General features: G+C 38.3%; 1 protein-coding gene across 1 annotated transcript in view; it reads left to right on the top strand.

Moving 5' to 3' along the window:
* ST8SIA4 (ST8 alpha-N-acetyl-neuraminide alpha-2,8-sialyltransferase 4) overlaps positions 1–25,052 on the top strand; it is a 52,985-nt gene extending 27,933 nt beyond the window's left edge. The window contains exon 5 of the mRNA XM_027671256.1: positions 20,240–25,052. Within this exon, the coding sequence (XP_027527057.1) occupies positions 20,240–20,522 (283 nt within the window). The 3' untranslated portion in view covers positions 20,523–25,052. The remainder of the gene's footprint in view (positions 1–20,239) is intronic.
* Positions 25,053–26,929: the final 1,877 nt, after the last annotated feature.

Raw genomic sequence — 26,929 nt, 5'->3', positions numbered from 1 at the left:
TTTGATCAACAAGTTTTGAAAAGTAGATTTGAGAAGTGATTTGGGAGCTGTTGCATGATTTTTTCACAAAGCATCTCGAATTTATGGAACTTTTAATGTAATTGTGCACTTATTGACAAAATAGTTGAGGTAATCAATATGTAACAGAGTTCAAGGTGGAACTAGGATAAATGATTAAAAGGATTTACTTGCTCTCTAATGTCACTGCCAAGAAGATTAATTATAAAAGTGATTATAATGAGCAAACAACACAACTTGAGCCTGAGATTTAATGCTGAACTGTTTCATTAGGATTATTTGTAATAATATTTTTCAAATGAAGTGATACTCTCTGAGGTGTGGACAGTGTCTATACAGAGTCATGTCTCAGTAGCAGAACTGTAATGGAATATGGATTAAACAGCAGACAAACAGGAACTGAGTCTGCTGAGATTAGAGTCCAGATCATGTTGTTTACTTCCAGTGGTGGCAGACAACCAAACTTAAAAGTAGGATCTGCAGACACGTTCTGCTATGGGGATCCCCCCTTGCGGTTCTGTGGAGGAATTAAAGAGGGTTCCTAAGACTAACCATGTTATTGGTGCATTAGGTGGAGGTCAGAGGTAACTCCCAGAGCCTTGCACAGCTCTTTTTTTTTTTTTTTTTTGTGCTTCTGCTAATGAATATCTGAAGACATCCTCTGAAGGGGCTGAACACCACCACCTCCTCAGCCTGCCAAGCAATACAGTCTTACTAATTTTTTCTCCTATTTCCTTTTCTCACTCCACAAAACAAAGTTCTCACGCTCATCTGTACATGTAAGAATGTTTTCTTGGCTTTTTTTCCTACTGGAACCATCGCATCAACTATTAGTCACTCACCAGCAATATCACTGAAATTGCTTAACATAAGATTCCTTATCATCTTTTGGGTACGGAACAGTTGCGTGGACATCCTGTGGGATTTGCTTGTGCTCCGCTTATTTCCTCCTTGATACTGCCTGTAAAAGAGCAGTATTATCCTGCATTAAACAGGGCAGAACTCCCACTGAAATCTCCATGTTTTGCCTATGTAAGGAGTATACTGTGCCTATTTATGGTCACTTTTCAGTGCAGGGTCTTTTTTTTTGTTTATTAGTAAGAGCAAACAGCTGTTCTTTGAATGTAGTGACCTTTTGCACACTTTGCCACGGGTTCAGAGTCCTTTACTCTGGGAATTACGGAGAAAATACTTTCAGAAACTCAGACATGCAGAAATCAAGTAGTTCTCCAGCAGCTCTGTTCTAAGAAAACAACTACCATGAGCAATCTATATTGTAAACACTTCTGTTTCTTTTCTTACTGCTAAGGATTTTACTTAACAGACTCTTCTTTTTTCTTTACCGCTAAAATGTATTTCTGAAGAAAAGACATTTTGCAATACATGGATGAATAAATAATCACCTCAAAAAATAAAATATTACAAAAATGGCCATTAAGCTAAAAATAGAATTTTAAATATAAAATGACTATGCCTTTTGCATCACATATTAAAATATTCAAAATATTGGGAAAAAATTTGCACTAGTTTCCCATCTTTTCAGTGGAGTACAATCCTTTTACATATGTGGATGTTAAAAATAGGAGTTCTACATTATAGTACCGTGACTTATCCTTAGAGCTGGATTTGTTTGGTAAGTTATGCAAACAAATCGGATGCCACTTAATTTGGATTTTATGAATTTAATCTATTGTGTGAAGTTGTTCTTCCAATGCCAGGATTCTGTCCTAAGAGGAGAGCAGAAAGTGATGCTCCCATTCCTGAAGTGGAGACACTCCAAGGTTGATCTTTCAGTCCGGCAGCTAATTACCAGGGCTGCAGCACCCCTGCACCTCCTGAGAGTGCCCCTTCATCTCGTTCAAAGTTTCTCAGGATGAGCTTTTATCTCCTTTTTGCACAAGCTTTCCTATTTTATTATGTTTCTGAAAGATTTAGCGAGGTCTGTCAAGAGAATATCTCACTATTTGGGGGTGAATTTTCAATGGAGACAAATACAGTTGAAGTAGAGGAGGATACGAGGGGGAAACTGAATGTGCACTAAACTGACTGCTTTTTATATTTTTTGTTGCCTGGCCCATTTTGTCAGGTAGGCCATGAAAAGCCTAATCATAATAGTAGGAAGAGAACCATTATGCTTATTTTTATTTTCTTTTATCATTCTTACTTTTATTTACCTTTTATCATTCTTATTTTTATTTACCTTTTAAAAATAAAATTCGATGAGTTTTTGTTTGAGGAGAGGTTTTTCAACTCTTTTGCTGTGGCAACTGTTTTGTTCCTTATTATCAGCAATGTGTACACTTAAGACTACTAAGTAAAGTCTTCTAAGGTTGAATCTCAGGTTTCAACTAACATAGAGCAACAGGATTAGTCATAAGAAAAAATAGTCATGATTTTCCATTTTCAAGTTTTGCTGCTTAGTTTAACTACTGTGAGCAACAGCACTGTACTTAATGCTAATGACTGCTAGCAACTATGCAGGGAATAAGTAACATAGTTTATTCATACTGTGTATTTGCAGATTTGTATTTATTATGAAAACTATTTTGCTACTTATTATTTTTCAATTTTAGGTGTTTTTTTTCTTTTTAATTTATCATCCCTTGCATAAAATCTATGTTTCTGAAACCTATAAAAATGTGTTTATTAACTCTCATTTGAACATATCAGTAGCTGTGCAACTGAGAAGTAAAATAGAAACAGTTTTTGTAGTCTGTCTTTGAGGAATAAATAACAGAGAGGACTGGAGTCCATAGGGAATCATGTTGGCCAGATAGTATTAATAGAATCAAGATTAGCTTCTCGGGGTTTTTTTTGACATGTGAGATGAATTATTTGTTGATTCTATTAGGTTTCCTTCCTGTTTTTAGTGATATTTCTAAGGTAAGACAATAATACAAATTCTACAGTTTTTGTTTTGATTGTAATGCCTACCAAGAGTTTTCAAAGATATGTGCATTTAGTTTTGATCTTATTGAGCTTTTGTGATGAGGAGTAGTTGTATTAAGCATCCAGCTGGTAGTGGATTTCATCAAATGCTTAGTTACTGAGGTAACATGGAAATAAGTAAACAAAGCTGTAGGTTTATGCGCTGTATGGTTTGGCGTTTCCCCTTGGTCAGTTCAAGTCATTGGGTTGTTAAAATGAATAGTGCTTTGGTGAAATAATATGCTTGCACAGTCCTTACAGTGGTGTCATTATAGGGAGGAGCAGTTTGGCTTAGAATCTTCTGTAGCCTTGCTTTTTTATGCAGATGAGTTTCTTCAAGAATGCTTTAATGGATTTGTTTGAAGTCTCCAAGTTCTTGTTGGTATACAGAGAGAGATTTAAGTGTTTCAGAAGCACTGAGTAGCATTTGAGCATTTTTTGTCTGGAGTTACCAAATGCCAAGGCTATGGCTGCCTTCCTCCCAAACACTTGTGCTGAAATGTAAGGTGTTGTGTTTTGTGTTTGTGGGTAATACAGTGTTAGTCACACACCAGTGTTTTGGCTGTGCCTGAAGGGCACTTGCACAACCTCAAAACTTCCCTCATCTCACTCTCCCCAAAACCAGAGAGTAGGCTGATAGTGAGCAAAATCTGGGAAGGGACACAGCTGATCTGAACTGACCAAAGGGCAATGCCGTGCTGTGCCATGCCATGCCATCATTCACCTAGGTAGTCTGTCTCTTTATCTTGATCCTGAAGTTTACTTGGTTTTGCCCTTCCTGTTCTCTCCCCATCCCACTGAGGTGGGGAATGGGAAAGCATCTGGGCACTGTCAAACCACCATGTGAGGGAAGGAAAGTGTTTATTTGCTGCATCAGCCATGTATAAGCTTTTCAGAGTCTAAGGGAAGCCTGTTAGCCTGTTTCAGTTTGCATCAGAGAATTAAAAAGTGAGAAAAAGGGTGAGCATTGCTGTATTTCAGACCCGTGGGAGGGTTAGGTCAGTGCTGGGATACCTGGTGATGTTTTAAACATAGAACATGTTTTGAAAGAAAATAACTGATTATTCAGGTAGCAGGTCTGGATTCTACTTCTTTTGTGTTGGAAGGCACACTGTGATTGAGTTAGATGCTAGTGTCTGTGTTTTGGGTGGAATGAGATTTAAGTCTCTCACCAGTACTCATTTCTGTCCCATTTGCAACTGAAGTCTCTGTCCCTCTGCATTCTGTTTTACACGTTGCTTCTAGCAGAGGTTGTTCCAGTGAATCCTGTTTTAGGTGTCCTGCTGTCCTTATGCTCATTTGTAGACGTATGGACATATCTGTACATGTATGGGAGGTTAGTGTGGTTTGTGGATTCACTTTATGAGTTCAATACTGTAAGGTTGCTGTATTGAAGTCCTTTTTTGAGGATTGCCCTTCAGTCTTCAACAAGTGAATTAGTAGGCCACAGGAAAAATTAAAAGAATAATAGCTACTTCTAAAAAAATGTATATATATATATATATGTAAACCTTTTTTCCTACTTTTTTTTATTTTCAAACAGTATTCTGTATTGAAATAATAGTTGATATACCTAATAAGCACTGTGGAAACAGCTTACTGATGTTTTCTATTCTGTATTTAGTGGGAGAAAGTGTCATAATTTGCATTTTTTGAAGCATATATTTAGTGAAGTAGACAAAGAAAATTGACTTAGAGAAAGTTATTTCTAGATTTGCTTTTTCATTTTACACTGAGTTGTACTTTATTGTCTAGCATTGGGATACAGGGTACTTTCCAAAGTAAATGAGTAATCAAGAAGACCTATAAAAGGATATGAGAGAGGACCCTACTGAGAACAAGTGCAGCTCCTGGTTTCAGAACATTTTGGAGGCTCACAAGGGGGATTTTATTTGTTGGTTTGGTTTTTTTTTCCGTTTCAGTTCAAGTGTGGACACACTTACTAGAAGAGTTGGCAGAGAGGAAGTAGTAGTGGGTGTTTCATAGTCATACTGAAACCAGCAGGTGGTACAGCTTCTGGTTTATCAAATTCTTTAGCCTTAGATGAAATGGAACATACGTTAAAAGGGCTGAGAGGGCAGTTGTCTTTGAAAGACATGTTCATGTCATGTGTGGCATGAACTTTATGGGTGAGACCTTGTCTCTTTCACCTTTTAGTCTTTAAGGGTCAGAACACAGCAAATGCAATAGGAAGAAGGTAGTCTACAGAACATAGCTCTCAATAACAAGAAGCGTTCAGAAAATAATCTCAATAAATCACTAAAGAGAAACCCCAGGGTCTGATAGAGAGAAGGTCAAGGGGGAAAGTCGTCCCTCCATGCTATAGTGTGTTCCCTCTAAACAGCAAGGCGTGCACTCCTGGTAAGGACCTGTGTGGCTGCATGAGACCTCATGAGTACCGCTGTGAGCCCTGCTGGGGAGACTGTGTGCCCAGGAGATGGGCAGGATGGCCTGCTCTAGGAGGAGACCTCTAAGCTGGCACTGGAAGCAAAATGCAGGGCTTGACCCATAGATCACTGATGGCAATTAGGATTTCTGCTGCCTGCAAGCAATTTGTCGTAGGTGTGCATAGAGGAGTTGATTTGCTGTAGTTAGTGGGTTTCCCCCAGGGATGTTTCATGGGAGCAGATCCAGAGAGATGATGGTCACTGGCTCTGGAGTTCAGTAGAAGGTGAACTGGATGAATTCAGGAGAGAGAGAAGAACAGGTTTGAGAGGATGTCAGTAGAGGAGGATTTGACTCACGCATTTGTGAATGTCTACTCTCTGATGTTGTTAGTAGCAAACTGACTTTTCCAACTGAGTCTGTTTAGAGAACATTCTCACTAATGGGGATAATGCATAAAGACTGTTGAAGAGCACATTTGCCTTGAATCTCCTTGCTTTAACTCATGAGATTACTGAGACATCATTGCTATTTTGGTGTATGTCATCCTCTAAAGCAGAGATGAAAGAGAAGAGGAAATCTGTCTTTCTGAGTTCATTTTCAAATGCTATAATCTTGTTTGTGTTATGCAAAGCAACTTCCGGGCACAAAATATCTGGGAAATGTGCCAATGTGTAAATACACTTTATTTCTATATCATTGATGACTTGAAGTTGAGTAGCTTGAATTCAGACTGAAGATCTCACTGCAAATTACTGTTAATTACATGGTTGATGGTAACTTAGTAAAGCCACTGGCAAAATACTGTGGTAGCATAATAGGAAATAACAGTAAGACGGTTCAGATTTTATTTAAAGGCTTTACTCCAGAAAGTGACAACTATTTCCTTTCCTTTTAAAATAATTTTTAAATGCATTTACAAGGTCTTTTTTTTCTTTTTCTTTTCTTTTTTAAAGTTTTATTTTATTGTAATCTTACAGTCTAGTGGACTAAGTAGCTGATTGTGTTAGGGATTGTCATATCTCCTTTTTTTCTGTATTTGATTTATAACAGCAATAATAAAGTAGACAAATAGTACACACCTACCTGCTGCATGCCTCTATTGATAAATTTTAAAGTGCTTGAAACCCACAGAAAGAAAATAGAGCAAGTTGTACAATGGAGAGGACACATTTCTAAATTTTTTTGGCAAATAGTAGCCAATAATGACAAAGTCTTTTGTCACATTTCTCTATACTTCTCTCTGACATACATAGTAAAAAGAGATATTGATGCACAGGCTGTCATCAGCAAATCTTGGAGGAAAGCAAGCTAGAGACAGAAAATCGTTTTGGAGTAAAGACATCCATTAATCTTCCTACTTAAAAACCACAGAAATTTCTCTTGGGAAGTTATTGCTTGTAAAATCAGTAGTGAGGTATGCAGCCATTCACATAGGTATCATATATTTGTTTCTGACTGAGTGTAGCCATGACTGAAAACAGTTTTTTCCTTGTATTGCATATCCGTGTGAAACCAGTTGGTGGGCTTGGCAGAACTCCAGTCACATCTCATTGCTGCTTTATTGGCATTTTGGTTGGCATTGTTTGCAGTGGAGCTGGAGCTTAATAGGATGTGAAAAGTGAGCAACATTTATTCTTTGAAGATGCTGGTCCTTTGGCATGGCAGTGTGTGGACTCCAGTGTGTTGTTTAAGTGTGCTTTTCATATTTAATGGATTTTCTGAGGCAATCTCTCACTTTTGAGCTCTACGTTAAGTTGTGATGAAGCAAATTGTTTCTCTTCAAACACGTTCTTCAACACATGCTTGCACATGCTTCAGTAAATGCTTTTTGACCGATTAAAGGTTTTGTGTAATCTTGATCCTGAGGAGTAACTTCTGCCTCCTTAATTTACTGAAGTAGTTTACTTTTATTTGCTTGAAGACTCTCTTCTGATTGAGTAATTCAGTGACAACAGTGGGATTTATTAAGGTATAATCAATAGCTTTTAATCTGCTCTGGTTCATTGCACTGATCAAATTTAAGGACCTGTAATGCATATTTTCTATAATAATCTCTAAAAAGGAAACTTCAGATTGTATTGATTAAATCAAAAGAGGTCCGATTTTCTTCTGTATAATTGAATTTAATCTAACAAGTAACATAGCACTGAACATGTTGTTTTACTATATATATCCAGAGCTAATGTTAGGCATTTTTGACTTCAGATGTCAGGGGAAGTCGAGCACAAGCTGAAAGCAGTTTTAACGTGCTTATAGTCCAATGAGCAAGGAGCATCCTGAACATATGCTCAAATTCACAGGTTGCACTTTTCAACATCAGCTTCAGTATCAGTGCCATTAATGAAATGCTTTCATAGTAGAGGGCATAGTCCTCATCCTGGAATCATCTTTATGAATTTCCCCCCTTGCACATACACAGCATATAACATTCCATAGCAGGGAACAGAATGTTCCATAGTTTTCTCTATTTTTTTGTCCTTTTAGGGTAGGTTTAAGCTTTGTAAGTTGTTAGAAAATGGTCTCCGAAGAATACAGACCTATGGAATAGATGTTCTGGGCAACAAATGAATTATTACAGGGCTTTTTGAAATGACAAAAGCAGAATTTACATTTTGAGTATATCCTTCCATTATTGTGTTCCTAATTCCTTAATATGCATAGTGGACACACTGCATTTTATTCTTATTCCTCATATATTTGGTTTTTCTTGTTTTGATTTCTGAACATGACTTCACTTGCATTGTTTTGAAAAGGGAGAAAATTAGATAGAGGGTTTTTTGTTACAGAAATACATTTACTGGGCATTAGCATAAGAACAGATATTCACATCAGTAGGAAAGACTAGATCTAATGGCAAAAGCTAGAATTAGGGCAAGTTACTAATTTTAATTACACCCCTCCAGTAATATTCTAATGAAATTTTCATGGGGAAAAATGCTAATCAATTGTAAATTATAGTAATGCTTTCATAAAATATTAACAATTCTGTAGTTTTTTGCAAGGTGTATTTTAACAATTTAATCCAAAGTTGCCTGTGTGTCAAAGCACTTAGTAATGCCCCCAGTTTGATGCATCGTACTATTACATCTTTACAGTAAGACTACATAGTTCTTTTTTTAGCTTACTATCCTTCAACTGAATTGTTTATTCCAACAGAAGATTTTTTCCTGTTCCTAATTTGACAGGGCTTTCCCAGAGAAGCTTTGGCTGATGTAGTTGAAGAGTGTTATGCAATCAGACCCACTCTTTTTACAAACCAAATTTCTTTTTCACTTCATTTGCCCATTTTTGACATGGGAGACAGCTTTGCATGTGATAATCTTTAATGAACATTTTGTCATGCCCTCACCAATTCCCAGAAAAAAGTCAGAACCCCAGGGCACAGTTTACAAAGTGCAGAACTTCAAGATTAACATGAACATTGGGTACGTATAACCAAATTACTGGCAGAACATGGGTCAAATTCATTTCTTGCCTGCAGTACCTTTGCTGACTCAAGCCATTATCAAAGTTTCCTACGAAGTGACTCCTTCAGTAGTCTTTCTGAGGACTAAATAGCTACTCTGAGAAATATAAATGAAGTCTCTTTCAGGAAGGGAGTATGGCTGGTAGAAAGCAAGGAGCCTATTTATCACCCTGCCTGACCTCTGCCTGTTAAAATTACCCCTATGGGCCACGTGAAATTGGATGCACTCTTGGGTTCTGATTTCTCAGTTTAACTCCAGCAGTAGGGGACGTCCCAGAGTGGGCTTGTGTTTCTGTCCTTAAGCTGGAGATTGACCTCTGGTACCAGCCCTCCTGATGCCACAGGCGAGACTTCTGCCCAGGAAGCCAGCCAGCCATTACAGTTAGTCTGGATCTACCCATGGGTCCATGAAATGTTCCAGCAGTAGGGAACAGCAATGCTGTCTCTTTTGCCACTCCTGAATGGAAAGAGAGCCCTAGAAGATGAGTGAAGAGGAAAAGAACTTTCCAGCAGTGGTTACCACTCAGGGCAAAGCTTCTTTTTCAGTGGAGGAGTCTGCTTCAAAAATAGACACAACATGGTCATGAGTCAAAATACAAGCTTAGGCTATAAATGTCCTAAAAACTGAAAAATCTCAGTGAAGTAAAATATCTGTCTCCTATGACTGCCTTCTCATGTTGCTGTTAGAAAATGCTGGGTTTTTTCTGTACAGTACACATTTTGTGTGTGTGTGTGACACTTTTTCCTACTTCCAATCTTATTTCCCCCACCTTTACATACGATTCTGTGTGTGCAAGAGTGGTAGTAGTCTTATTTTACTGAGTAGAAAATTTAATCTTTAAAGCCAATAAAGTATTCTTGTGCCATCTTCAGTGTGATCATGATTCATCCCTTTGCTTCATTGCTTCTGTTTAATCCAAACTAATGCCAGTATCCTTTTTTTAGGGAAGAAAATAAGTAATATTTACAACATTACACTAGAGGAGAAAAAGCAATTGACTCCCTCTAAAACATGCTTCATTTGTAGCCCTGTGTACTTAAAATGCAATTACATTCTTTTGCCTGCATTTATAACTGTTTTGTTAGGATTGGGCTCAGTGTGCTTTGCAGAATGGAAATCCAATACGACTTTTCCTACCAAAGTTTTTTCTTAGCTTATTTTATATTACAGCTGTACTTTATATCTGTAGACATAGGTATATAGTTTATCTTCTGAGATTTTATGCAGAAAGAATGAAACAAAGGAAAAAGGAGGATTACAAAATTATGGCAAATAGTTGCGTGGGTTGGTATTCCACTTGGTTCTATTTCTTCCTAGTTAATCAAATACTTTCTCTTGTGTTTTGTTATCGTTGCTTCTGTAGTTTGCTACAGACATTTGTTTCATATTAGCTTAGATTTGACTGTTTATGTGCCATCTAAACACATCTCCCATCTTACATTTCAAATTCTTATAAATTCACATGAATGCTTCCTGATCACAATTTGTACACCTACAGGTGACACTGTTCAAGTGTTCTCCACCATTTTTTAAGGTTTTATCTTAGTCCTTAATATTTGCATGTTTTTAAACTTTTCCATGAAGCAAGACAAAAATATATGAAACAATAGTCATTTAACTGTTGGAAGTGTAAAGAGACTGTGTAAAGTGTAAAAAAAAAAAGCCAGTAATGCTAGCAGCTTTTAACAAATGTGTAACAAAAAAATAACTTATTTGATTCAGGTTCAGTGTATATTAATCAAAAATAGATTGATTTGAACTTACAGACTGCCTTTTATAAAAGTGTGAAGGTAGTTCATTAATTTATAACGGAGGGGAGTAGAAGAAGAATAAATTGATGCAATTTTATTATTTATCACTGATGGGTTCTAGTTTATAGCCACAAATTGATTGCCAAAAAAGGGTTTTTTGAGCAGGTCAGAATTTTTTAACCTGAATGAAACATTAACATATCTTCATATGTGTATGAGCCAGCAATATATGCTCACAGACCAGAAGCCCAAGTGTATCCTGGCCTGCATCCAAAGCAATGTGGGCAACAGGTTAAGGGAGGTGATTCTGCCCCTCTGCTCTGCTCTGCTCTGGTGAGACCTCATCTGCATTGCTGCATCCAGCTCTGGGATCCACAGCGCTGGAAAGAAATCTACTTGTTGGACTGAGACCAGAGAAGGGTCACAGAAATTATCAGAGGGATGGAACACCTCTCCTATGAGGAAAGGCTGAGACAGTCAGGGCCTATTAGGTGTTGAGAAGAGAAAGCCCTAGCAAGACCTTATTCTGGCCTTCCAGTACCTGAAGGGAGCCTACAAGAAAGCTGGAGAGGAAAAGACTTTTTACCAAGGTCTATAGAGACAGGACAAAGGAAAGGAGTTTTGAACTGAAAGAAGGTAGGTTTGGATTAGACAGAAGGAAGAAATGTTTTATGATGAGGATAGTGAGACACTGGAACAGGTTGCTCAGGGAAGTTGTGGGTACCCCATGGCTGGAATTGCTCAAGGCCAGGTTGGATGGGGCTCTGAGCAACCTTGTCTAGTGAAATATGTCCATGCCTATGACGAGGGGGCGTGGACTAATTGATCTTTATAGAATTAGTAGGATTGTGTTATTTTGAATAGGAATAAATGTGTATTGTTTGTTGCTTAAGCTTTATTTCATTTTCATTTCTTTTTTGTTTTGTAAGGTTTGCAACTCCTGATGCTTGAAGTCCCTTCTGCAGGTCTTCACTATCCGCTTCTGGGACAAACCAAGCAAGGCTTAAACTTCTTAAACAGTTGGGGTGTTTCTAGTAAAAATCTTAACATTTCTTTGAAATTTCAGTGCATCTTTTAGAATTTTTTTCCTTTTTGACTGAGTCACCACTCTACTTATTTTAGTTAGTTTTGAACGGCTTTATATCCCTTCAGGTACATGGGCATTAGCCAATTTCACAGATATAGTGTACCTCATAACAGTGTGAAAATAAAAGAGCATTTACCAATGTTTAATGGCTGAGTGAAGACAGTGATCTGGCCTCAGCTGAAATACATTATGAACAAGTTGGTTTACATACAGCCATATGCGTTCAGGGAAACAGCTTGAATTTTTCTAAAATTTGGAATTCTGGTCACATGGTTTAACTCTTATTGGTCATGGAATGGCCAGTTCTTCTGCAATACCTTGGTCATGGTGGCAGTGAGCAGGATGCCAGGCACCTCATTGCTAGCAAAGCTTTGTAGAGGTGTGGACAGCCTTGAGAGAGGAGCTTGGTCTTATTCTGTTGGAGACCCTGTGCCCATTACCAGTCAGTTTTCACACAGTTGCACTACTGTTTTCTTTCAGAAGTTACTTCAGCAGATGGAAGATGATGACACTCATTCTGCTTTTGCACTGCAGCACAGAGTACACAGCACCTGCACAGTTTTAAACTTGTCCTCTTCCCCACCTGAGCAGATCAAACCCCGCATTTCCTACCATCATACTGTGCCTCGTATCTGCTGGGGGCCTTTTGGGGGAAAGGGATGTCTGTCCTGCTGGGATGCTTCTACTTTAAAATAAAAAAATAAAAAAAATATCTGGACAGTTTTGAAAGTCTGTATTTATGAAGGAAGGATCTAGGACTGGATGGATCATGGTTATCTTATACTTTGAAATTAATGATGGTTTAAATAAAAAACTGTTGCCATTGGTTTATCGAGGATTGAAGCATAGGTCGTTTCCTTTCGGTGAATGCTTTTATCAAATACTTAAAGCGACTTATTCATCCTGTTATCTCCTTCTAAACCTAGGTCAATAATTTCTGTTTGTTTAGATGAAAACAGAAGGAGCTAGTGTGGGTTCAAATAAAAGTACTCTGATAATTTGGAAATATTGCAGAAGTGGGACAGAAATTGAGATCTGTTCCCAGACTTAAACATATCCTGTTATTTAGCTCTGAAGGCTTTCTCCTTCATATATAGTCCTCACTCTACCATTCCTTTGAAATGTTATGTAGGGCATGAGGATGTGGAGGATTTCTGTTATTAGATCAAAGCCTTTTTATGTATTAGAAGAGTTCATGAGCTTAAACTTTAGCAAGTGTTTCTTAAGAGCAATATTTGTTTATTTTGATACTTTTTTGTATTTAGCAGATTATTTTCCTATAGAGGTGATTTTCCAAAAATTGATTAAAGCACCTTTGGAAGCAGATCATGCCAAGACAATGGTGCAAAGCAGAGTAGTCTCCTACACCAGGGAAGCTAAACAGTTTTAAGACAGGTGAAAGTGAGCTTTGATATATTCTTAATTATTTTACCATAGCCAGTAAAGGCTATGCTCACAGTGGTTAAAATTATCTGCCATGGCAGTGACAGTGTAGAGCAGCCTGCTGGCCATGCTCTCACTTAGCTGTGGCACTGGAAAATATGTAACATGACTGCATCTACCACTGATATCACCGGTCTTTTCTTTCTCTTTAGAAGAAAGATTTCCAGACTGAAACCAATTTTTCAAGTGGTACTTGAAGCCTTCTTTATAAGTAAGAATTTTAGTTCACTTCACAGTATAGGATAAAGGGGTAAAGGAAAAATGAACCAACAAAAACCAACACTTAACATGAAAGTAGTGAATTAAGTTTGCTAAAAAGTAAATGACAATTTTTGGGAGTGGTTCAGCTCTTCATGAAGAGCATTATTCCTTTAAAGAAAAGAGTTTTTTGTATATGCTCTTTCAAAATTTTGTACGTTGAAAACTGTCAAGTAGATCTTGTGTAAACACTTACTGGTATTTCTGTGCTGGCCATCACATTCTCAGTGTTGTTGTTCACACTTTAATTCTTTCACACTCTAGATTCCTTGTGCAGCATTCTGCCCAAAGCATGTCTCAGTAAGAAAAGGGCAAATAGTGCATTTTTAATTAAAATATTGACATAAATTGAGAGTGTCAGTTGAAGAGTTTTTCATATCATTGGTGTTTTTAATCCCATTGAAGACAAGCAAGCGCAAGGAAAGGCTTTATTCTACCCGAGTTTGAAGAAGATATTTGCGCTAGCACCTTCAAGAGAAAGCAGATGCTGAGTCCTAGTACATAAAAATGACTGTTTAAGAGATCCCTTTTTAGCCTGTGGTCTTACCAGTGCTGGGTGCCAACACAGAGGGTTAGAAGAAAAGTTAGAAACAGAGAAATTCTCAAGAGCTTACCTTGTGATATATGCACTCATGGCCAACAGTTTAGCAAACCATTGAGAAGGAGCTTCACCAGCACTGGGTGTTTGTGAATGTTAAGGATTTGTATCTTTTTAGTCAGTTCGCTGTTGGCATCCAAAACATCCTGTTGCAATGAACTCCCAGTTGTGTTGCATAAAAATTACTTTCATATGTTTATTTCAGACCTACCACTGCATGACTCTACTGGGTCAATAGTTTGTTGTTTTACAGTGTGTTAAAGCAGTAATTAAATCCCTATTTCCCGTCTTTGCACACTACATAATTTTGGAGCCTTGTGCCATCTCCCCACCTAGGTGTATCTTTTTCAAGCTACTCTATTCATTCTCTCCTCATACAGAAGTTACTTTATTCTTCTGATAACCTGTGTTGCTTTACTCTGTGTCTTGTCCTGTTCTAAAGTAACTTTTGAGAAAGTGTAATTAAGAGAGTATATATCCTCTAGCTTCTCACACTTCCACAGATGCTCTTGAGTAACACTGAAATGTTTTGTCTCCTTTCTCAAAATCTTTTTTCCCTTACCTTCTTATTAATGCTAATATTTTAACTTCTCAAATATCATGTAAGATTTCTCAGAAAACTCTTTTAAAAATATTCACTTTGTGTAATGGCTGTAAAAGGAACAAAATTTGAGTGACAAGTGTGTTGAGAGGGTTTACTTGGAGATCAGCTTGCCAGTCAAGGAACAGAGCTTGGTATATAATCTTTTGAAGCTATTCAGGGTTATATATTTTTCCTCAGATTCAGCCTGGTCCAGAGAAAGGAGTTAAAAATCCATTGAAATATACACAACCAGATTCTGTCTGTTTATGCATAGACATCTTATGGAATTTGTAGATATGGCAAATAAAGATGTTGAATGTGCTAAATTATCTGATGCTTGAATGTAGCCCATCACATCTGGTTTTCCTTGTCTGAGATGACACTTTGAGTACAGCAATGGGAGAGCACATCTCATGTTTGAATCTAGGCTGAAGTCATCTATTCCAGTAGCAGGGTAAACAATTATAATTTGAATTCCCCAGTATCCAATTGGGTATGATGATTGCCATAAATTGTTGTGTGTATTTGTCATTGTATTAGAGTCTTCTCAGAAGATCATTTTAACATTAACTATTTTTAAAACAGATGTCTCTTTTTTATTTTTTAATTTGAATTTAATTTTTGTCAATAATTGTAGGAAGTCATTTTCAGGTAGCAACATGCTATTCAATTAACATTTCTTCTGCAATCATGCTGACAGTAGAACATTCCATTTTCATAAATGTAAAGTTATCTAGCTAGATACAGGTGAAATTAGGGTGCATTTGACTGAGTATTAAACCACAGGTGATATATTGATCTGGTAGAAGCAGGTTCAGTGTTTTTATAGACCAGAATATTGAAATTCTGTAAACGCTAAGATAAATTTAAGTGTCAAAGCCATCTTTTAACAATGCTTATGGCTGTAAAAAATGTATCTCATATTTATCAGGGCAGACTTTTACATCTTTAATTGCTTATTTTCAGGTGTGGAAGGAGTTTTCCACAAAGGCTCCGTCCCTTCGTGGTTCGTCTTATTTTTCCAGATCCTCACAAAACATACCACTTTACTGCTGACACAAGGCTTAAGAGCTGTACATAGTACACCTGATCTGTAAACCTGTAACTGTTTTGGACCCCAGTGGCAAAGAGATGGTTACAAGTATTGAGGTCTTGTACCAGTGGTTGGGGACAATCATTTTGCCAGAAGGTTACTGCTGACCAAAGAAGGAATGTTTTTCTATTATATTCTGTTCACACTCTGTTTTTCATTTGGTTTCACTTTATTTAAAATTTCTTTCATGCAAGGTTGAGTTAAATAGTATGAGGTCAGCTGAAGTTAAGAAAAGATGAATGTTTGTGAGGATTGGAAAACACAGAAAAATGTAAAAAAAAAAATGTTCAAATGTATATTTAGAAGTTCAAAGCTCAAGTAGACTGAGAATTTGTAGACATCAGCAGAAACAAATTCTTACATTCTTACTTTCCAATGTAATCCTGTTGGTTCTGAGGGAGGTACAGCAAGTACAGGACTTGATATTCATGACAGAGAGAATTTTTGCACTTTCTGCTTCTTTACTTGAAAGGGAAAACCTTCTTAAAGCTCTGAGAGAGCAGGAATTGACATGCAAATACCTGAAATTGCCAGTGTTAACCTCCACATGCGTCTCTGAACAAGGACCACTTTAAAAGTTTTTACCAACTTTGACAGGCTATTCTCTTCATAACTTACATTTTCTGTTTGTTAAATTGTGTCCATTTTTTTGTGCATAGGAGAGTATAATGGATTGTCATACGTCTCAGTGGTATCAAGGCTTTTGGCACTGTTTCCCACAGTATTCTTGCATCCAAGTTAGGATGTTGTGGTCTGGATGACTGGACAATTAGATGTCAAAGTCTGGCTGGATAATGGGGCAGGACACATAGGTTAACGGGAGAAAACTCAGCAAGGAAAAATGTGGAGTCCTGCACCTGGGAGGGAGTAGTCCACACAGACTTACAAGTGGGGGCTGACGGAGTGGCTGAAACCATCTCTGCTGGAAGAAACCTGAACATCTTAGCAGGCAGCAAGAACACGAGCCATCAGTGGTCCTTGTCAGCAAAGGGGACAAAAACATCTGGAGCTGTATTGGCAGGCCTGTAGTTGGTCAAGCAAGGAAAGTGATTACCCCCCTTCTACTCTGCACTTGTTAGGCCACACCTGGAGAAATTTGCCCAATTTTGCCCCCCCTCCCCAAGCAGTAAAGATATTGCCCAACTGAAGGAAGTTGAGCTGGGAACTATAAAGGAGGTTGGGCTGGAGCACAGGCCCAGTCAGCAGGGGCTGAGGGACACTACTCTGAGAAAGAAGTTGGGCTAGAGATCTACTGACATCCCTTCCAATAGGAATGATCTCATAATTTCTGTAAAAGTCATTATTACTGAGATGTTTTCATTTTGGTACCCATGTCTCTATTTAAAATCAATTTTTTTGTTATATAGCTTTTATAGATTTTGGTATTATCTTGATAGAGACAAAAAAGTCTTTCATAAAAAATTACATTTTTACATAAAGAATTTTAAGACGTCTAAGTCTTTTATTCATGGTGTGGAACTGCATGTAGGAGCTAGGCTTTATTAAGATGATAGCATTAAAAGGGAAGGAAAAAAATTTGTTTCTGAAGCACCAGAAAGTGTTAAAATAATGCTGGTGCAAATCCATTATTGACAGTACTTATCTCCAGTCTTAACAGAAATACCAACATTGTCTTTTGATAATTTCCCTTTTGTCTGTAACATACAGTGAAATATTCAAGAGATCACTGTTCAGATTTTAAAATCATGTGAAATCTATTTGAAGTGTGTATGCTCCATAAAAGAAAAGATTGCAGAAAGGAGATCCATATTGTACTGGAGGAAAGAGAAGGTCTCACCTGTGTGGCCATGGTCTAATATGTCTGAGGCAAGTAAAACATTTTGGAGATACAAGATGCTTGGATTTGGGTTGCGGAACTGAGGTGAAAATAGACAGCATGATATTAAAAAAAAACACAAACAAAGAGTAGAAGCGGAAGGGCATTGTTAGAAGAACCAGTACCTGTTTGAATATACCTTCTTTTCATGAGAGAGAGAATTTTAGCTGTCCCCTGCTGTCAGCAGGGTGAGCTTTAATCTTACAGTGTGGGTTTCTTTAGTCACCTGTTCCAAACATGATATTTATGAAGTCTAGTTTTATAAAAAAACAATACATGGACCTGTCTAAGTACTGATCTGACCTTCCTTTCATTGCAGATAGTTCAACATACTCTCTGTATGGGCTTTTTTATGTGTTTGGGGGTGCTGTGTTTTTCCCTTACTCCTGGAGGTTTGTTTTTAACTTTTTACTACTAAGCTGAAAGTCATGACATGTTGCCAGTGTTTCTACTACATTACCATCAGCCATGTATTTAAAATTAATTTGAAGCGAAATCTCTTTGATTTCAAGCTACTCAACTTCAAGTCACCAATATTATAGAATTGAAGTGTATTTACGCGCTGGCATATTTTGATAAATTCGGAAATCTTCAATAAATTCAGCCTTCAGGCCCCACAAATGAGTTGTTTTAGCACAATGTATTGAGAGAACAAGTGAGCACTTTTAGTGGTGGACTGTGTGGCTGCAGCCTTCCAGTTATAGTCTTCACAGTGATGCCCATTTTCTAATATAGTAAGATGCACCTACTCCTTTTTCAGTTAAGCTTATTTGTTTATCCAGCTGGAAAACAAGGAATTGGTCAAAAGAGAGGTCCTCATGTGGTTCCATGGTAAATTGCTTCCTTCATGTTGTAATCTTAGTTATACAGAAAATGAGCTCATCCCAGAAAAATAAGTCAGAAGAGTACCTTTAGGCTTTAAACCGAAGTTATAATAAGACTCCAGAAACTGAAAACAGGTACAAAAGTGCTCATTAGTTAAAGCAGCTGCAACCATTGCTGTTTCTGTGCTAAAAGTGTTCAGATTTCTTCAATAACTTTTCCATAAGTAACCGTTTATCTTCTAGAGTTGGAGTCTCTTCTTTGGCTTGTTTTACAGTGTTGCAGTTTATCAGAGTAAGAAGCAAACTACCTAGCGTCTTGTGTCTGAAAACTTGTGTTTTTGAAGACAATGACATTTGTCATTTGTACACCTAACCATTTCCAATTGCTTTTGTTCCTTAAATATGCTTTTTACCATCCTGTTTTTTACAGCCAAGCAAAATTCTGAGTCATTCCTTATCTTCGCTTTGGAGAAGCAATCACTCAGCCTAGAACTGCTGTTTGCTTGCAGAGGCCCTTAGCTTTCAAAAACAAATTAGCTTTCACATACATAGGTATCTGTGGTTCAAGGCTGTGGTTTTGGCAAACAGTGAGACTAGAAAGGCCAGTTTCAATGGGATGGTTAATTTAACTGTTGCACATTATCTGATGCTTTTAGGACACTTTAAGCTTTGATTAAAGACATAGTTTTGCTATCCTGTCTCATAGGGGGGGGAGGAGGTGTTCCTCTTGCTACACTACTAAATTCCTTTACATCAATCTTAAAGTATATATACTTTAAATTCCAACCTATTGTAGCCCTGTTTAAGCCAAGGCTAACTCTGGTCTGATGAGGTTTATCTGCCGTGACCCCCTTCCTAGACTGGTAGAAGCCATTCACAGCCTACAACTAAGAGTGTGGTGACACATTGCAATAATTTTACATTTGTGTGGTAACACTGTAATGCTTACCTCCCTTACTTGGCATTGCACGTTCCCACGGTTTGACCAGTTCAACTGTGTGCATGGCTGCTGTTTGTCTGAACCAACAGAATGACCATATTTAAGAATCTAAGTACCCTTTTTTATTTCTGTAAAAATGCTAAAAAAACTTTATATTGAATCAGTCTTGGAAGAAGTGTTTTACCAATAATAGGCTGACACTATTTTAATGTAGTTCTGTTTTTGAAGGTTAGGGATGTAGAACAGTATTGGTGGCAGATTTTGAAGGTACCAATGTGAGCTACATTATGCAATCCAGATAAGGTCCAATTTTCCTCTTTGAAAACATTCTGCTGCTTCTCAACCCATAACCAGACATGTTGTTACTGGCTCAGGGAAACTGTCCTGAAGCTTCAGTCAGACCTGTTGAGTGCAAAACAAAGACTTTTAAAAATCATTAATGTAAGATTTTGCTTTTTTGAAGACTGCTGGTAGCAACCAGGAAGCTTTATGTGCTTAATCACAAGCAAGTAAAACTTCCCTTCTGTTTACTTGTGAAAGTTACATTCTTAAAGTGTTGTGTTTATTACTTCCATTTGCTTTTTACTTAGACAAGCAATCTGTGAAGTAATCACTAGGCTGATCAAATATTCAATGTGGGGCTGACTTGATCAGGTGAATTGGATATTTCAAGGGATTGGAGTTTGTAGCAAGAGACTGTTCCCTGGTCTGGCTGAGGAGGTTAACTACAGCCTTCTAGTGTCTGCAGACATCATGACTTCTGTTTAGGGTTAAAACTGAACTTAAAACCCTTAGTTTGCCAGCTTTTCTTCAGCACTGTGTTAAATAAGGCCTTGCTTATCCTCTTCTAAGAGGAATAAAGGTGCACCAGCACAGCTTCATCATTTACGATCTTGGTTTAGAGAAAAGAATGAAACTTTTGTCTTAGTGTGAAATCAATGCATAGTAGATAAAATAAGTTCACAGGATTTATTCATGTGAGGTTGTATGATAGTTTCTTAATGTACTTTTTCTTTCTTTGCAGCTATTGGCTGACAAACAAGGTCCACATTAAACGACCCAGCACTGGTCTCCTCATGTATACGCTTGCCACCAGATTTTGTGATGAAATTCATCTATATGGATTTTGGCCATTCCCAAAGGATTTACGTGGAAAACCAGTCAAATATCACTATTACGATGACCTGAAGTATCGGTATTTTTCCAATGCCAGTCCTCATAGGATGCCATTAGAGTTTAAAACGTTGTATGTATTGCATAATAGAGGAGCACTTAAATTAACAACAGGGAAATGCATACAGCAATAAAACACATGTAAAGTACAATAAATACAGAATACACACTTCATCATATAGATGTTGTGGAATGGCAGTGGGACCACAGTGGGGATTTGTTTCAATACCCACTAAGCCATTGGAAAAAGGAATTTTATCAGAAGTACATAACCAGCTATTATACCTGTAAAGTGCTATATAACTAAGCTATCTTGACTGCAAGGGTTCAAGTAAGTGCCACTTTCAGTAAGAACAAAGCTTGAATGTATATTCAGTAGTGTTTACAGGATTCAGTGACACATTCATCATGAATTGAAGAAATAAAATGAGCCTGCTGATTTGCAACTGTGGTCAGACAGTCCAGAAGAAATACCCAGTGGATGGAACATTTTCTTGAGCAGATAAACCAGGCTTTGGCAGAAAAGATCATGGTGGATTTGAGTAGAGAAAGTGAAGTCTGGAAGATCAAACAAATCAGTAAATGCCTTCAGTCAGAGAACTGTTTCTGATCTTGTATTATAACCTCAGCTTTTGTTGCTGTTTTTCTTACTGCTGTTGGTTGGGTTTTTTTCCTTTTAAGTATTGGAGCCCTTACAGGATGTTAAGGATGTTATGAGTAACTAAAGTATATCTGTTTGGAATTGTCTTAAGAAAAAAAGATTCATAAGCATGAGAGGGTGGAGGGGAACATCAAATATTTTATCTAGTGCTATTGTATTGTATCCTGCTGTCACACAACCCTTAACATCCCAAGTGTTCTTCTAGCTACCGCTGTCAGTACCCACTACACTGAACCACTCAGAGATCATTTTGATCCATTTTTAAAGAGGAATTTTTCTCTTGTGTACAGATTTGAAGACATACAAGAAGGTGCCCTTATTTTTGGTGCCAAAGATTACTCTTATACACATTTTTCCTTACCTTGAAGAAATTGTGTAAATCGTAGAACCATAGAATTAGATTTAGTCTTATGTTTCTTTGCTGCTCAAGGGAACATAGTCTTATTTACATTTTTAAATGTCTCAAAGCAAAGCCTCTTTACTGAGTTCTCATATAGAATTCTTCAGAAAAATCTGCAGAAGTAAAAAAGTTATTTCATACATTCAAATATATATGTGTAAATACACACAATTTTATTCCTAGTAGAAAGGAAAACGCAGTCTAAAGAAACTCAGGTGACAGGGGAACAAATCTAAAGAAAAAAACCCCAGCCAATTAAATGGAAAATAAAAGAACTGCAGATAACACAGTTCTTTTAAAACCTAAATTTCTAATGCTGTTGGATGATCTCTTTATCTAATATACCTCTTTTGTATCAGCTTGATGTTCTGATACGTAATTGACTGAAATAACACAGAGCTTCATTATCTCACAGTCTTCTTTTTATAATAGTTGTTTATCCACAAAACCAAGAGTTCTTTCACTTCCTTCACTTTTACTTCCTTTTCTTCAAAAAAAGGAGAACAAGAAATTAGAGGAGGGTAGGAGAGGGTGGAGAGCTAGTACAACATATACTAAGAAACAAAACCTGTCTGCCTGTGATATGTCTTAGTGCTAAACAAGCACATAAATGGATAACACCATAGTTCCATGTCTTTCATGTCATACTTGGCTAAAGAGGAGGCATGCAGATACAATTTATGGGTATTTTCTTGTTATACTTTCATCTCTATGCTAGGTCCTCATCTCCAAATATGATATTCTACTGAATTTTGAATTAGCTTGAGCAATTTCATATGTATCACCACACTCACAAACACTTACTTGCTGAAAATGCCATTTATTACTCATTTTCTCCTCTTAAATTCACATGTATTTTATCATGCATGACTGGAGATCTGGGATTATGCAAATTTGGTAGCTAAATCACTGCCTGGCAGACAGTTTTGCCAAAAGTTATGGGGAATAGAGTCAGTTCTGCTATGTCTAAGACACAGTAGCATCTTTCCTTATTCACCAGGCTCTCCTACCCAGGACAGTTTACTTTGGCCATATGCTAATATGTTGGATGTGGTCCTAACATGAAACTCACTGAAACCAAGGTATCACAAGGAACTAAAACAGCCATACAGAGAGGAATGTGTGTAATTTGTTGTTGATAAGCCAGAGGGTGTTATTTGTTCACTATGTACGCTTGCATTTTAAGACAAGATTATTTCCTTGATGAAAGGTGGGCATATTCCTGTTCTTGTTTGTTAGGGTTTTACTGCTTTCAACCTTCTAAAACATATTTCATATGCATTGACAGAATTTCTATTAAATAAAGAATTCGCAGTTGCCAGTCTCTCAGAAGCTCAGCGAAACATCTGCACAGATTTATTTTCTCTTCTGGGAATGTCTTCTTCTCTGTAGTGTCAGGCCATCAACAAAAAGCAGGTTCAAGGAGACTACTATATTAACTGACAGGTGATTCTGTTCACCTCAGGGAAGGTTTGAATGTGCCACTTGATTATGTTTCTGGCAGCAAAGTAGGTGGGGACACTTAATTCCTGTGGCAGTAAAAAAAAACTTATTTGTGTAATTGAAGAAATGAAAAGAATGACACAAAATTAGAAAGCTTGGTGAGAAAATTTGTCTTTAGAAGTCAGCAGACAAAAACTTGACATGAGTTGTTTTGCAAGCTTCACATTTGATTTGCTGTGAGTGAAGTTAACTTCAGTACACAAGCCATGGAGGCCAGATTTTTACCATTAAGTTTCTCTGACTTGGTGTTGCTCAGGCCATGACAATAGCACCTACTTCCAAGACAACAGTGTTTGCTTATACCTTCTCAAAACTGGGCCTTAAACTCTCTTCCTGCAGGCTTTCAACCTTCAGTACTGCATACTTTTGGCACCATGAGCCGTGGTCTCACAGCTCCATACCGTCATCCACTCTCATCCTCATAGTCCTCTCCCCTCAAACAGGCACCCGGGTGTGCCTCCCTACCAAAACCATAGGACTCCTCACCAACACACCTCTTGTTTCACTGTATCCTGAGCTGAGGTGTGATATAGTGAGTGGTGGGCTTCAGGCCATTCTCTGAGGTAAGTAGCAGTTGTGGTCTCTGACTGTGCAGGTTTTCACAAATACTAGGAGTCATTTTACTCTACTGTTCTTGCATAAGAACTCTATGTGGAGCCCAAAGAATCTTGGGAGGCTCCCTGGTGTGCAGTTTGTTGTGCTACAAATTGTCTGTTTTGAGGTGGTTTGTGATCACCAACTACAGGTTAGTCTAGGGTGACCTGAGGTGGGAATGCCCAGGACTTTCCCTGTTAGGTTACATGGCCTTGGCTGGTAGCACTTGCCCTGTTGGGAAGCTGTAGCAGTGGAGTCATTGCAGACACCCTTTCTTACCTTTCCCTTGTACCTCCTGGGGCTCCTGGCACATTTCTGTTGAGGCACCTCAGGTCCTGAATGGTCACACACTTCCACTGTGTGACTTTTTCCCTAAATGTGACCCAGAGCATAGCAGCAAAGGCTTAGCTGCTGTATAGAGGCTTCAGAGTGGAACAGATTTCACCTTGTGGTCCTTCAGCAGTCAACAAACAGCTTAAGCCTCCATAGCTGCCCTTGGATGATTTCTCTTGGTTTATGTGCATTCAACAACTAATACAAAGTAGGTAAAATAAAAATAAGTATCCCTAATATTGTAATAGCTGCCCTGGTGAGGAACAACTGAGAGATGCCAATCAGTTTTGTTCAGTGTTCCTTGGATTTATCGTCTCATCAGCCACATCAATTGACAGCTATAGTTCCTAAATGTATGTTAGAAATAAGTACTGGGACCTACGTCAATACAGCAGAACATGTATATTTTTCCAAATCTTATGGCAGCTTTGCATTAAACAACTTGATTTCATTCAGATAAATTTATGTAAATTGTTTATTAAGATCCATGTTAATGTTTCCATGACAGAGTCTTTCGTATTTCATTAAAAAAATAGATAAATATTTGATTGTTAACTTTTCAGCTTTGGGACAGTTCTTTCCCACAGCTCTGAGCCACTCTCCAGTTTTAAGATCTACTGAACCTTTCAAATCTTGTCTGGTTTACAGAGTCTGGTGTGTAGTAAAGACTGTATCATTCTGTTGTTTAACAGTATAAGCAACATGTGCTTGAGGTCAGTACCTTTTCTCTAATTGACTGCAATTTGAAGCAAATCAGGTGTGGGTTCAGTACTTTTTTTTTAGTGTTTGGTCTAGCAAAGTGCTGAGCACTTTTTGCAGTGATTTTCCTGGGAGAGACATGTCCAGGGTTTAGATGGGGATCTAGATTAGCATATTTCAGAATATAACTCTGAAATTGCACATTATTTATTTTTAAGAGCACTGTTACTTTGTGTAGGGAAAAGCACAATTGTTATAAATGTAGATAAAATAAAGGAAGAGCGTTTACAGAGAGCTTCATTCCTGCACAATACTATTGCTACTGAGTGTATGTAATACAATTTATGTGGTTTAAAGTATTGATATGTATTCTGTCAGAATTGTCATGTTTGACACTGTTAATATTATTTCAAGTACAGCTATGGGGATTGTTTTTTATTTGTATAACTGTAAAATAAAGAAGTTTTTTCTTTTTTTTCTGCTATATTCTGTTCAATATTCCTTTGTAACATAGTTTTGGTGAATTTTTTCAGTCATGTGCTACTTGTAAGGTTATGTGGAAGGAGAGTGTCTGCTCCTTTAAGGTGTCTGATTAAGGACTTTCTCAACACAAAAGGGGATATTAAGAAAAGGAGGAAGCCATAAACATGAACAGAAGGACACAAACCTGTCTGACCAATGATAAGGGAGGCAGAGAAGAGAACCAAAACTGATCAGTCACACAAACTAGTATGGGTATGTGCAATGTAGGATTTTTTATTCCAGTAAGATTTTCTGATCAAGGACCTTGTCAAATGGGATACTGAGGAAAAGGGGAAAACAATGTATGTGGAGACCCAAACCTTACAGGCAAATCATAATGGAGACAAGGACAAGAAGCCAATCTCATCAGTCACACTGAACAGCTACCAAGAAACTGTGGGCAAACAGGACTTTGCGACTGATAAGGATGCAGACTGGAGGTCTGGAATGTTGGAGGGGAGGCAGTGGGACTTTGCAAAGTGATGGGGCAAAGTGAAGGGAAGCAAAAGAAGAGGAATAGACAGAAAAGGGGCTGGTTGTTTGTAAACCATGGCGGGTCAGTATGCTTGTCTGGCAGAGTCCTCAGACCAATTGCTGCAGTCTGTCCTAACTCCCTATTAAATCTTCTCTTACTGCCTCCTCTGTGTAATCTCACTGTCTCGTGTGCATCCTGCAAGGACTCAGTACCAGATAGTGGGGGACTCTTGGGAGAAGAGTGGGTGCCAGCTGTGCTAGTCGGATGAGGGATGTGGATACCACTGGCTTGTGGTGTTGGCTGCTGGACTTGAGTGGTGGAGGTCTCAGTCACTTTCAACAACTACCTGAAAGGGGGGGGTTGCAAGGTGGGTTTTGATCTCCTTTCCCAGTAACAAGGGACAGGACGAGAGGAAATGGCCTCAGGTAGTGCCAGGGGAGGTTTATATTGGATATTAGGGAAAACTTCTTCATTGAAAAGGTGGTTAGGCATTGGAACAGCCTGCTTAGGGAAGCGATGGAGTCACCATCCCTTGAGCTATTTAAAAGATGTGTGTATGTGATGCTGACAGAAGTGGTTCAGTGGTGGACTTGGCAGTGCTAGTTTAACAGTTGTTCTCAATAATCTTAAATGTCTTTTCCAACCTTATGATTCAGTGCCAGCAGCTGGAGCAAGTGGCAGTCTTTAACGTCCTGTCATGAGTGGGGAATGCTGGGTGCTCCCAAAACCAGCTGCTGGGTAGCACCAGCATAAGTGAGGGAGTCAAGGGCTTAGTACAGGTGGCTGCAGCAGGACCACTGATCACAGCCCATGTGTGTGGTGCTGATTGCTGAGGGGAGAGTGTTTGTATTCCCCCCACTCCAAATGTGGTGTGCTTGGAATGTGTGTGTGTGTCATCGCCAGCAAACTTCGAGTAAGGGACCCTGCATCGGGGCAGGGTGTCAGGCAGGGAGAGGGTCTGTGCTGGTGTGCCCAGGGGGATCTGGAGAGTGTTCCATGAGTGCCACACTGGGGGCCTTCTGCCTGCCAGCACAGGAGGAGGAAGGGGCTGGGCTGTCTGCCCCAGTGGTCGGGAGTCCTCTATGGGGTGATCCCAGAGGCAGAGCTTCCTCGGTGCCAGCGTGAGTGTCCAGCTGTGTTGGTGTCCTCTCTGTGTGTGTCTCTGTGTGTCACAGGGACACATGCTCAGCTTCACCTCTGGGTGCACCTGAAAATTGCTTGAAAGAACGTAGAAATCATACATAATACTGCAAATACTGTACAGTATATTTAAAGCCTATTTAAATATATTTAAATCCAGCAGTATCATGATTTTATCAATAATAGATTTCTAAACCTTTACCAGCCATGGTGC

The sequence above is a fragment of the Neopelma chrysocephalum genome, unplaced genomic scaffold (assembly GCF_003984885.1).
Source record: "Neopelma chrysocephalum unplaced genomic scaffold, ASM398488v2 Primary Assembly neopelma1_97065, whole genome shotgun sequence".
In the NCBI taxonomy this organism is placed as follows: domain Eukaryota; kingdom Metazoa; phylum Chordata; class Aves; order Passeriformes; family Pipridae; genus Neopelma; species Neopelma chrysocephalum.
This window is presented reverse-complemented; position numbering and strand designations above follow the sequence as displayed.